Here is a 12,329-nt window from a genome sequence, read left to right on the forward strand (position 1 = left end):
GCTATGTGTCTTAAATAGGTCAAATATTGTTACAATGAAAATATCTATAATACCACCACCACAACAGCCATCTGTTTATGTCAAGAACTATATAAAAACATTCTGCTAGTACAAAAATAGTTGAGAATTTTTGGAGTTTTTTTTTTTTAAATCTTGAAGTTCTATTTTTTTAATTTAAGATTTACTTAGTTAACTGGAGTTCATTTTAAGATGATGAAAATGTACACAATTTTTCATAGATAATTAAGAATTTTATGAATATTCATAAATATTACAGAAATTTCGGATTTCTAGAAATGCTCAACAACTGCCAGAAAGCCAACAGAATTTAGACATTTAAATGTGGATTAAAAAACAAATCTAAATTCCTATAGCAAGAGCCAGATCTGTTTCCTCTGATTTCATTAAATGCTGTATCTTACTGAATTCTCAAATGAGACACTCACTGACTTTGGTTATAGTTTTTATATAATCTTAATAAAGAGGTTTGTAAGATCATGTCAGTAGTTTTAGGAACCTCTCCAAAAGTTCTCAGTTAAACAAAGTAAAACAGTAATAAACTTCAGCTAACAATAACAAGACTCCTTTCTCAGGGTGCCTGGGTGGCTCAGTCGTTTAGCGTCTGCCTTCAGCTCAGGTCATGATCTCAGGATCCTGGGGTCGAGCCCCGCATCGGGCTCCCTGCTCAGCGGGAAGCCTGCTTCTCCCTCTCCCACTCCCCCTGCTTGTGTTCCCTCTCTCGCTATGTCTCTCTCTGTCAAATAAATAAATACAATCTTAAAAAAAAAAAAAGACTCCTTTCTTATAGGGGATCCTACAGTTGTTTTGTTTTTTTTTTTTGATTTTTATTTACTTATTTTAAGTAATCTCTACACCCAACATGGGGCTTGAACTCACAACTCCGAGTTCAAGAGTCACATGCTCTTCTGACTGAGCCAGCCAAGCCACCCCATCTACAGTTCTATTCTTCATAGAGAATATATACAGCCCCTCCTCCAGGTATCTTTTTTTCTTTTTAAATATTTTATTTATTGATTTGAGAGCAGACAGAGAGAGCATGAGCTGGGGCAGGGGAGAGAGAGAAGCAGTCTCCCTGCTGAGCAGGGAGCCTGCCACGGGGCTTGATTCCGGGACCCTGGGATCATGACCTGAGCTGAAGGCAGACACTTAACTGACTGAGCCACCCAGGCGCCCCTCTTTTTTTTTCTTCATTACATTATGAGGTCTAAACATAAGTGATTGTAAATTCCTGATATCTTTTTTTTTTTTTAAGATTTTATTTGAGAGAGAGAGAGTGCACACACAAACCGGGGCAGAGGGAGAGGGAGAAGCAGACTCCCTGCCCATGTGGGGCTCCATCTCAGGACCCCGGGACCATGACCTGAGCCGAAGGCAGACACTTAACCAACTGAGCCACCCAGGCGCCCCTAAATTCCTGATATCTTAAATATATCCTTGGTGAGATTATCACAGTTCTCTAGGGAAAAAGTAGAGCAACAGCACATGAAGAGAGTGATGCTTTGTTCATGTTTTGGCCATAGGTTTGCTTTACGAAATAGCATGCCCTTGAGAATGGAAGAATTTATCTGTCTCCTATTTGATGGGGTTCAGAGTGAAGCTGGCTGACTAAATAAACATGGGGAACTGGAATTTCCTTGGAGGCATCCTGGAGGAAGTTCACATCCACTCCACCATCATTGGAAAGATCTGGCTCACTATCCTGTTCATATTTCGAATGCTTGTTCTGGGTGTAGCAGCTGAGGATGTCTGGAATGATGAGCAGTCCGGTTTCATCTGTAATACAGAACAACCCGGCTGCAGAAATGTGTGCTATGACCAGGCCTTTCCCATCTCCCTCGTTAGATACTGGGTTTTGCAGGTGATATTTGTGTCTTCACCATCCCTGGTCTATATGGGCCATGCTTTGTACTGACTGAGGGTTCTGGAGAAAGAGAGGCAGAGGAGGAAAGCTCAACTGAGCGGGGCCCTGGAGGGCGTGGAGTTTGATATGCCTGGGGACTGGAGAAGACTGGAGCAAGAACTTTGTCAGCTGGAACAAAGGAAACTAAATAAAGCTCCACTCAGAGGAACCCTGCTTTGCACTTACGTGGTACACATTTTCACTCGCTCCGTGGTTGAGGTTGGGTTCATGATTGGACAGTATCTTTTATATGGATTTCATTTAGAGCCTTTAGTTAAATGCTATGGCCACCCATGTCCAAATATAATTGATTTTGTCTCAAGACCAACAGAAAAGACAATATTCCTATTATTTATGCAATCTATAGCCACTGTTTCTCTTTTCTTAAATGTTCTAGAAATTTTCCACCTAGGTTTTAAAAAGATTAAAAAAGGGCTTTGGGGACAATATAAATGGAAGGATGAGCATAATGAATTCTTTGCGAACAAGTCAAAACAAAATCATGCCAAATATCAGAGCACCTCTGCAAATTCACTGAAGAGACTCTCTTCTGCACCTGATTATTATCTGTTAATGGAAAAGCAAAAACACACAGCAGTGTGCCCTATTTTAAATTCACCTGCATCTCAGGCAGCTCCTGACAATCACAGTGGAAATGATGAGAAATGCATTTTGGCTGAACAAGAAACTGTACTTTCCGATGAGATGTGCACACTTAGCGCTACCTGTAGTCATCTTCAACACATCAGCTCATGTAATAACGAAGATACTCATAAAATATTTAGAAAAGAAGTGGGTAACCCATTAAGGGAAAAAAGAGAAATTGATGGCAAAGACAGCAAAAGGAACCACTGCTCTAGATGTCACTGTTCTATTCCAGGTGTTGCTATAGATCTGGACAACCACATGGGGCAGTCATCCCAAACAGCTTTCCCTCCGCCTGGTAACTGTGCCTGGGAACAGTCGTGGCTTAGGTCTACATGTGGTCCCTCTATGGAAGATGAAAATCAGGTGTCACCTCCTAAAGGAAACCTCAAGGGTCAGTTCAGAGAGGGCACATTTAGCATCCTGCCTCCTTCACTGGGAGACTGCCAACCGCCTGACATTCCAGACACTCCTGATTCTTTGGGACAGTTGTCCTTTGAATCTGATTTGGCCAGAAGCTGCAATAATCCTACTGCTTGTCCTCCAAGTCATTTGGTGTTGCTGACAAATAACCTCACTGGTAGGCGGGCTCCCACAGACCTTCAGATCTGAACTGCTTTTGGCTTCTAGACATTCTGCATATTATGTTATCATAGAAGTAGCCTAGTGGTGATGGAGCACAGGCATGACAAGGGCAGCTCTAAAGACCAGGTGTTACAGGCAGAAAATTGCAAACCCATTTCAAAAAGGAAAAACAGATTAATTCTGAGTGGTGAAGGGGCAGTTTCAAATTCAAAGACATAGTTACCAAGTATCAGGATTATTTTTTCACAGGCTCCCTTCAGAATTCATGAAAACTGATTCTGGGAAAGTCGCATGTTTAGAATCGAGGCCTAATGGATTGGAAACAGGTTTTTCCTTGAAGGGAGTACAGCTTTAGGAGATTCTCCTTGTTCTACATAATTCTCCCTCTTAGTTCCTAATCTCTTATTTCTGCGCAATGTTTAAATTGTTTGTCCCTGGGACTTAATTTAGTTTCCTTATTGACCGCAACCTGATGTCTCTTGAGTATGATGATGTTGTTGCTAGTAAATAAAATCTTAAAAAGATTGATGGCTTTATAGCATCGTGATTTCAGTGCCCAGATTGGAATTGCAGCTCTATCCTCCCTGGTCCTCTAACTTCGCCACTTTACTAACAGTGCCTACCTTACAGAGAGAGCATGAGAATTAAAATAAGAAACGTGTTTAGTACAGTGCCTGGCACACGGTAAGCGCTCAAAAGCTTAGCACGTTACTGCTCACCCCCTCCAGAGGCCCCTATCAAGCCCGCCACAAAACAAACTCCAAAAGTAAAAGCTGGAGCTGAAACATAACGATTTTAAGCACTCCTCTCAAGACACTGCATACCCAAGGGTCGCCATGCGTCGGTCGTGCGCACCTTTTCAGGATGAGAGCCAAGAAGCCAGCACATATAGGTTGCCGCACCTAATGAGGTCCCGGTCGGCTCCAGACCGATGTCCGAAGATCACACCCTGCTACAGTCCTAGTGCTATCGGCCTCCGCAGGCCCTGCCCCCGGGCGCCACGCCCATCTCTGGCCCCACCTGGACACTAGTCCGGAGTTACCAAAACCTCGCCTCTCGCTCAGCAACCGAATCGCTGCAAGGACCGGAAGAGGAAGGAGAGGTGCTGCTCCGGGAGCAGAGAGGCGGGTGTACGCAGCCTCCTTCGACTTAGCCCACTATGGGGCACTCAGAGCGTCCTGGTTGTCATGAAAACAGGCCACACCCCTGCGATCTCGGCCCGTGGTTCGCAAGTGCGCATGCGCGCGCGCCCTTCCGCGCATGAGCAGTGCTGCTCAGAGCCCGCCAGCCACGGTCTCGGGCGCCAGCTACGCCGCTGCCGCTGTCACTATGGCCCATTACAAAGTGAGGGGGGCGCGGCGTGGCTGGGGGCGTGCGGGCGGTAGCCAGCCGCTGGTCGGCTCGGGGTGGGAGCGGGGGCGCGCGCGCAGGTTTTGGGGGCCTGAGGTAGCGAGGCGGAGGCGGGGTTGCCGGACTCCCAGCGCCTTCTTCCTGCTCCGGTCCCTGGGCTTCGGCCACTGACCCGCCGTGTCTCCTCAGGCCGCCGACTCGAAGCGCGAGCAGTTCCGGAGGTACTTGGAGAAGTCGGGGGTGCTGGACACGCTGACCAAGGGTGAGCATGGGCTAGGAGAGGGTTCCTCGTGTCCACGCCGTGCTCCTCGGCGCTGCGCCCCTGACGGGCCAAGGTGTGGGGAAGGAGGGGGAACAGGTGGGAACTGTCTGGGGTCCGGTAAGGTGGGCCTCGGGGTTCAGCAGGGACTGGCGCACGTCTGGCTGTCGGACGCCGCCCGAGTTGGGGTAGCCTCGCTCATGCTACCACTCTCCGGGCGGGGAGTGAAACTCTTGCAGCTGTTGTAAAGTCCCTCCAACTTCCGTTGCTTTGCCTCGAGCGGTCGCAGCGAGCATATTTGCTAAAGACCTTGAGATCCCAACTCCTCCCTCCTTACTTTTTGCGGAGTCAAAATTATGTAAAGAAGCATTTTCCCTCGAACAAAGGGCAAGTGGGAAAATTACCAGATTTCAAAGTTGCCTATAAAATAACTAAGTGAACTCAATCCCCAAAGTAGGCGATTCATAGTCAATTTGGTTGTGGTTTTTCAACCCTCGTTCCGTAGGCTATACCAATTCCTGCTTTGTGCATATTTCATAAGTAGAATTACAGTTTAAAGAGCTTGAGGGCACATGAAAATGGTTATATTGTTTACACCTTTTAAGATGGAAGCTGTTACACTGTATCTCTTTCTCCAAGGGGGTTCAAGACCTAAGATGAGTAAGGAGCTTGAAACTGGAGAGTTCCAAGAGATAGTTGGGGTACTGTTTATTTCACTAGCTTAGCAATAATGTGAATGTCTGCTATGTATCATTCAACTCATTGGCTAGAACTTTCAAGGATATAGAACAGAAGAGCTGTCAGGGATGATGACTGGGTCCATATGAGAAGTGTCTGGGAAATTATTTGGTAACTGCTCTTTGGCCAAAAGCAAAGGTTAGGAGAAAATTCTGGGAGAATAACTCTGGGTCTTAGCAGAAAGCAGGACTTTTAATTCCCATGCGTGGGCTGGTAATTTTGAATTGCTATCTACCTTAGGTTCAGATAATAGTTTCCTTATCTCTTTGCAATTAAATTTCAGCAAACATGACAGGAGTACTCTATGAAAGTGCTGTGCTCTGCCCTCTCTTGAAGGGTTCCCCCCCTTTAAAAAACTCCATGAGTTCATTTCTTTCATTTCTTTCACCATTTTATTCAGGTCTCTGTTCTAGGCACTGGGGATACAGCAATGGGGGAGAAAAAAAAGCCCCTGCTCTAAATGAGCTTATATTCTAGTTGGAGGAGACAGATAATAAATACATAGTGCCAGCCAAGGGGAAGTGTTACGAATAAAAATACGGCAAAGGGGATAAAGAGCAACAGGTGTGCCATTTATAAGGGGTGGTGGGGGAAGGTCTCTCTTAAAAGTAACATTTGAACACAGATCTGAATGAAATGTGATGTCAAGAGTTCCAGGAAGTGCAAGGAGCCCAGAGTGGCTGGACGGAGTAAAAGACAGAATGTTAAAAGGCAGAGAAGTGACCTTGGTGGGAGGTAACAGCCTTGTGGCCATACATGGTTCCTCCTTCATGAGACTGGAAATCCCTGTAGGCTTCTTTTCCTTTGCTCACATATACTGGCATCTAACTCCTCAATCTCTGCAGATTTCCAGTCTCCTAAATAATATCAGAGAACTTAACATAATGTCTCTACTGATGTGAGCTATTTAAAATTTGATTTTCAGCTTCAAACATGGGTACTTTACACATATTTAATTTATAATTTTAATACAGCATATTTCCAAGAGGATCTGAAACTGCTTCTAACATTAAAACGCTATAAGGATGGCTAAAGATAAAGATAAGTCATTTGGAAAAAGAAGCATTTGAGATATTTTGAGTACCGTATCAACCTCTAAAAATCCCGCCTGCTAAGGCAAAAAGGGAAACACCGGCTATCGAGTTCTTGTCTGATAAAAAGGAAGTATATTTAATCTATAGAAAAGCACAGGAAACTTGATATTTACATTATGTTCTGTAATTATCAACCTCATAGTACCACTGACAGAAATTTAGAAGCTGAAAGAAATGGGGTGGGGAAGAAGAGGTAGAAAAGGGTAATAAGAGTATTCATGTCTTATAAAGTTAGTTGGCAAAGATCAGTGGATATTAATGGAAGAAGAAACAGGTTTGAGTATGTTATTTAAAGAAAAACACTGAAAGGAGAGGGTGGTGGTGATGTAAATATACCAATTTCTCAAAAAACAGGGTTGTAAGTATACTTAGAAGAATAACTATCAGAACTCAGTGCGGGTTGTTAAAAAATCATTGCCATTTGATTTTTTCATACTGTCTATATTATTTTGATGAATTAAAACTAAAAAATAAAAAAGGAAGTGTGTAAGTTTTGCAACAGATCTTAACTTGGGGTCTAGAGATGCACGTTTTTTGTGTATAGTTACATTTTTTGGCTTTTGTCACTTTCAAAGGGTTCCATGCACGAAAAATTTAACCACTGGTTCAGAGAGATTTTTATCTGAGTAGTAAATCCCAGGAGGAATTTGTTCAATAGAAGATGAGCAAGGTAGTGCTGACATAAGCTTTTGGATATAAACTAAAACATCTATTTTAATATTGATTTGAGCATGTTGATTACTGGTAAAGTTTTTGGTTGGTGGTTACAAAATTTTTCTCAAATTTATCTACTTTGTTTTCACCCCCCATCACTCCAGTGCAGGTTACTATCTTTTTCAGCTGGATTGCTACACCTGCCTCTTAACTGTTCTTCCTTCCTTCATCCTTGTCCCACTCCGGATCTTCCACACAGCAGTCAAGAGTGATCCTGTCACTCTCCTGCTTAAAAACTGTTTAATTATATGCCTGTTCTGAGGATCAAAGTCCAACCAAACTTGCAGGATCCTCCCTGGTCTGCGTCCTGACCACCTTGCCAGCTTCCTTCCCTGCCACATTGTTCACAGCTCCATCTAGCCATACTTGAATTTTCAGTTCCTCAATGTGTTGTTCTCTTGCCCTCCCCACCCCCCTCACCTTCCCATTTCATCTAAAACCCTCATAGCCAAGTCTCAGGTCTTATTTCCTTTCGTTAGGGAGCCTTCCCTGGTGTTCTAGGCTGAGTTAGGTGTTCTTCCAATGTACTCTCATAATCCATCATCCTATATTGCTGCTTGATGCTCTTTTTTTTTTTTTTGGTCTAGTTCTTTGCTTTTGCACTAGACTGTAAATTTGTTGAGAGCAGGGACCTTATCTGCCTTGTTTACCATGGTATGGCAGTCCTAGCAATGTGCTTGCTGTATAATAGGCATTTAATATTTACTGGGCTATATAATTTCAGTCATTCAAATTTAAGACTTTAATTGTTGCTTTTTTCTGCTTTTTGATTTGCAGTATTGGTAGCCTTATATGAAGAACCAGAGAAACCTAATAGTGCTTTGGAGTATCCTTTTCATCTTTCAAGTCAGAAAAAGGACTTATCTTTGGAACTCTTATTTTTTCACATAGATAATATTTAAAATATTTTTGACGATTGAAAAAGTTACTTTCCTTTATGTTTTGCAATGATGATCTCTGGGTAAATGTTGGTGGTAAGGTGGGGTGACCATGATCAGAGATATTGATACTACTCTGAGCTATTTCGTTAGTTTCATTCAGCTCAAGTAAATTCTTAACTTTGATATTAGTTTTTTAAAGCATCACTTAGGAGCTGCTACCCCAGAAAATCCAGAAATAGAGCTGCTTCGCCTAGAATTGGCAGAAATGAAAGAGAAATATGAAGCTATTGTAGAAGAAAATAAAAAACTGAAAACAAAGGTAAATGTTTTAAAAGAATTCATGTTAAAAATAATTTCACCCTTAATGATTATAAGAACAAAACCTCACTAAAATGGATATTAGGGGAGGGAGGAGGATAAATAATCTCGATTAACTGCAAGGCTGAACTGATGCCCTATCTAGAAAACCACAAATTGTAAATAGGACAAGCAATGTGTGGTCAAGAAGAGGTTCTTGGGAACCTGCATCAAGAAAAAGATGAGCGGGGCACCTGGGTGGCTCAGTCGGTTAAGTGGCCGACTCTTGATCCCAGCTCAGGTCATGATCTCAGGTCATGAGTTCAAGTCCTGCATTGGGTTCCACGCAGAGCATGGCGCCTACTTAAAAAAAAAAAAAAAGATGAGAACATTGGTTAATGCTGCTTATGAGTAAATGGAGATTTCTGGGAGTTATAAGCAGTTGATTTAAGTAGGTCATTGTAGGGTCAATGCTTTGTGAATGGCACCTCTTAGAGTTGTGCAGTGCATAATCTGCACAGTTGTATGTGCTGGCCCTGGAATCTGTTTATCTCTATAAATTTGTTTGCACTTAATTTTGTCTATTGCTCAAGTTTTTTCTTTGTTGAAACTCCTGTGAGAATTTTCATAAACTTCAAATTAGTGAACTCTAAGTCTTTGAGGTTTTTCCACACTCTGAATCACATAATGCATTTTACATTACTCTACGCATTTCTCATAATGTGATTTATCTGCTCAACAACCTTGCGAGATAAGCGAAACAAGTACACAGACCATTTTATAGGTAGGAAACTAAAGCACAGTGAAGTCTAATTATCTTCTCAAATCTGACAGCTAATTGGAACAACCTAAATCCTAGCCTAGTGTTCTGGCAGGGAACCACAGCTTAGCATAATAGAAAATGCAGCATCTTAAATTGTCCAAGATTCCACAACACAAATACCAGTTAACTCTTTGGCATCCATTAAGTCAAAGACATGAACTTCTCTTCATTAACTGGCTAGATTAATATATGGTACATTATTATTTTTTTCTGCTTTTTAAGAGAAAGTTCAGTAAACTTGTGGTAAAGAGAAAGAGAAAGTCCCTTACCAGAAGCCACAACATCTTTGGGAAGATACAGATAGATTATTGCGTATCAGGTATTTGAGCAGTGCAGTTATGAATTGAAATTCAGCTTTGGTTTCCCAGTAATTTTAAAGGTTTATATGAAAGAGTTTTCATTACATTTGATTGTATTAAATCTTAAATTGTATTAATCTTAAATGGTTTAAAAAGGAATAGGATATTCATATAGAGTTACTGATTCAGTAATTTGAATATAATAGTTAACTACTCGTTTTGTTACTATTAAGTTTTTTTTACCCAATTTAGAATAAAATTCACCTAAACTCCTCTGTCTTTGCCCTATAGCTTGCTCAGTATGAACCACCTCAGGAGGAGAAGCGTGCTGAATAGGATTCTTCTCAGTTGAAAAGACACTGAAAAAATGGTTTTGTATGACTTGAATAGTTTGTATAGTATATAATCTTTTCTGAACAGATGCTCTAGAACTCTTTTAATATGTTGAATTCACCTATCACACTTTAACTGTTATAAACACATATACTTAGAATCACCAATAAAAACTCAATATAACTTTCTTTGGGTCTTAAAAGCAGGAGAATCCAAAGTGAATCCTGAAAAAAAAAAAAAATCTAAACACAGCCATCTAATTCATTACCTTAAAAGACATTCTGTTTATTAATCTGACTAGGAATGATGGTACTGGTTGTATTTTAGCCAAGGAAGTTCAGCATGGAGCTGTTCTTTGGTTTAGTGCAGGATATGAACACAGGTATAGTCATTCTTTAAAATGAAGATGACACTGTTGTTTATATCCTCTGTAGGCAGCTGTGTGACAGAAGATGCTTTTGCACGGGTTCCCATGAATCTTCTGCTCTTGTTTATATAATGTGGAACAAATAACTCTTTTTTGCCACCACTTTGCCTTAGATAACCATGTGCGTGCCAGTCTGAACTCTGACACCACGTTTCCTTCTATGCAATCATGCCCTATCTGATGATGTTGCCTTGCTTTGCTCTGTGCTTCAGTGGGTCCTAGCTGCACTTGGCCTGTGTTGTTTTTCAATTTGCTATACTAGTAGTTACCCTGATTGTAATTTATATAACTTCAAACAGGATCACACTGTTCCCCTGCCTTACTTAGTTGCTTAGTTGAGCAGAGAACTGAGGCAATATAAAATTCTGGGTTCACGCACAAGCTGGGATAAGACGGGGAATGAGCCATATATCGTGGAAAATTATAGTCTGCGGGTATAATTATATAGTGCTTTTTTCCCTCAAAGTATTTTTCTAGCTTTGAATTCATTTTATCTTCATTATCCCTGTGAAGTAGGTAGGGCAAGTATGAGCCGAGGTCGGGTGCTGAATTTTTAGGCCAAAGACTGATATTAATACAAATTATTTACTAACTGTAGAACCTTGGGCACTTCAGTTAACTGCTCTGAGATTCACTTTCCTCATCTGTTAAATGAGAAGAATAAGATCAGTGCTGCCTACCTCACAGGGTTGTTGTGAGGGTCAAATGGAATGTATGTGAAAGAACTGTAAATGGTAAAGCACTATATTCGTGTTTGTTAGTCCTTTTCCTTTCTTTTGGAAGACCTACAGTCAGATGTTCCATTTTGTTGGTCACTTATTTTCCTTACTGACTGATTTGACATTATTAAGAGTCATCCTATTTTGTATATTCTAACCCTATTGTTAGAGAATCTGTCTTTACTCTTCTGTCAAAACACACGTAGAAAACAGAATGCTCCAGTGAAAGCTGATTTAACTAGCAAAAGCCTTAGCACTTGCTGGAAACTGTGACCAAGCTAACTGTAAGGGCATTTTAATCAGTCATGTTGGCAAGAATGTGGCAATGGTCTGTGTCTCTTCTAGTCACAAGTTTGTTTTTGGAGGGGGGCCAGATCCTGCTGGAAGAACACTCACTTGAATCAGTTTATCTTTTACCAATTTGAGTGCCTCCTACATGCTCAGCAGTAGGCTGAGTGCTGGGTGTTACAGAGATGAATGACTTGAAGTTAGTTATAAGACATGTACATAAGCAATTACAATGTGGGTAATAAGTGCTAAGAACCATAAGAACAATAAAACTTGGCCCCATGGGGATTTTGAAAGAGAGGGAGACTTGGCTTCTTTAAGCAGTTGGTATGACAGTCCCTTTGTGGAATACAGACAAGTAGAATTTTTTTCTGGCAGCCAACCCTCATTTGCTTTTCTACTATGGGACTATTATTAGCGTTTATGTAAGTCAGGTTACTGTCTCTCGTACCATCCTTTTGGACAGAATGGCAACCAGTGGGTTGGATAATCACACTTTTAAGAGGGAACTGACCTGTTTAAACTGCTGTAGCAGTCAGTACTATTCAAGAATTCAGAGTCAGCCTGGCCTCTGGAGGTCCTCTTCATCATTTCTATCAAGGATATGGATGAAGAGAATGTACAAGAAGATGCTCAATGGAGTAGAAAAAGGATGTCATCCATTCAGTTCCTACTGCGCTTCAGCTGCCTTATCTATAAAATGTAGATTTCATATCTTGCCTACCTCACAGGGTTGTTGTAAGGATCAAATTAAATATAATGGATGAAAAGTGCCTTGTAAATTGTAAAGGACTACATATGGGTTACATGGTGAAATGCCAAATCTGTAAATGCCACAAAGTTGGCTGGCTGGTAAACCATATTGAAGCAAGCTTGAAAATGATTAACTTGGAGTACCTCAACTTCTGGGCCTAAACCATAAAGCTGAAATGTCAAGTCTTATATTTAGGTTAAAA

General features: G+C 41.3%; 2 protein-coding genes and 1 long non-coding RNA gene across 6 annotated transcripts in view; 2 read left to right on the forward strand and 1 right to left on the reverse strand.

Moving 5' to 3' along the window:
• LOC118019597 overlaps positions 1–4,455 on the reverse strand; it is a 48,583-nt gene extending 44,128 nt beyond the window's left edge. The window contains exon 1 of one of the 4 annotated variants that reach the window (XR_004681715.1): positions 4,007–4,446. This is a non-coding gene — a long non-coding RNA (uncharacterized LOC118019597). Of the gene's footprint in view, positions 1–3,975 lie in introns of all 4 variants that reach the window. The other 3 variants (XR_004681714.1, XR_004681716.1, XR_004681713.1) reach the window with 3 other exon arrangements.
• GJA9 (gap junction protein alpha 9) lies at positions 1,637–3,178 on the forward strand. The gene is given in 1 exon segment (XM_035018979.1): positions 1,637–3,178. A coding segment is annotated over 1 exon segment (1,542 nt).
• On the forward strand, positions 4,413–11,119 carry MYCBP (MYC binding protein). Its single transcript, XM_035018985.1, has 5 exons — positions 4,413–4,495; positions 4,691–4,763; positions 8,084–8,132; positions 8,377–8,506; positions 9,898–11,119. The coding sequence occupies exons 1-5, from the start codon at positions 4,481–4,483 to the stop codon at positions 9,940–9,942; spliced, it is 312 nt and encodes a 103-aa protein (XP_034874876.1). The 5' UTR covers positions 4,413–4,480; the 3' UTR covers positions 9,943–11,119.
• The last annotated feature ends 1,210 nt before the right edge of the window (positions 11,120–12,329 follow it).

Source organism: Mirounga leonina, unplaced genomic scaffold (genome assembly GCF_011800145.1).
Source record: "Mirounga leonina isolate KUSES-001 unplaced genomic scaffold, KU_Mleo_1.0 Mir_173, whole genome shotgun sequence".
In the NCBI taxonomy this organism is placed as follows: domain Eukaryota; kingdom Metazoa; phylum Chordata; class Mammalia; order Carnivora; family Phocidae; genus Mirounga; species Mirounga leonina.

What these genes read in the sequence shown, in the direction of transcription:
- MYCBP (XM_035018985.1), top strand. An exon ending in GCTGGACACGCTGACCAAGG is followed by an intron (nt 4,764 to 8,083) that starts GTGAGCATGGGC and finishes TTTGATTTGCAG; the next exon opens with TATTGGTAGCCTTATATGAA. An exon ending in AAACCTAATAGTGCTTTGGA is followed by an intron (nt 8,133 to 8,376) that starts GTATCCTTTTCA and finishes CTTTGATATTAG; the next exon opens with TTTTTTAAAGCATCACTTAG.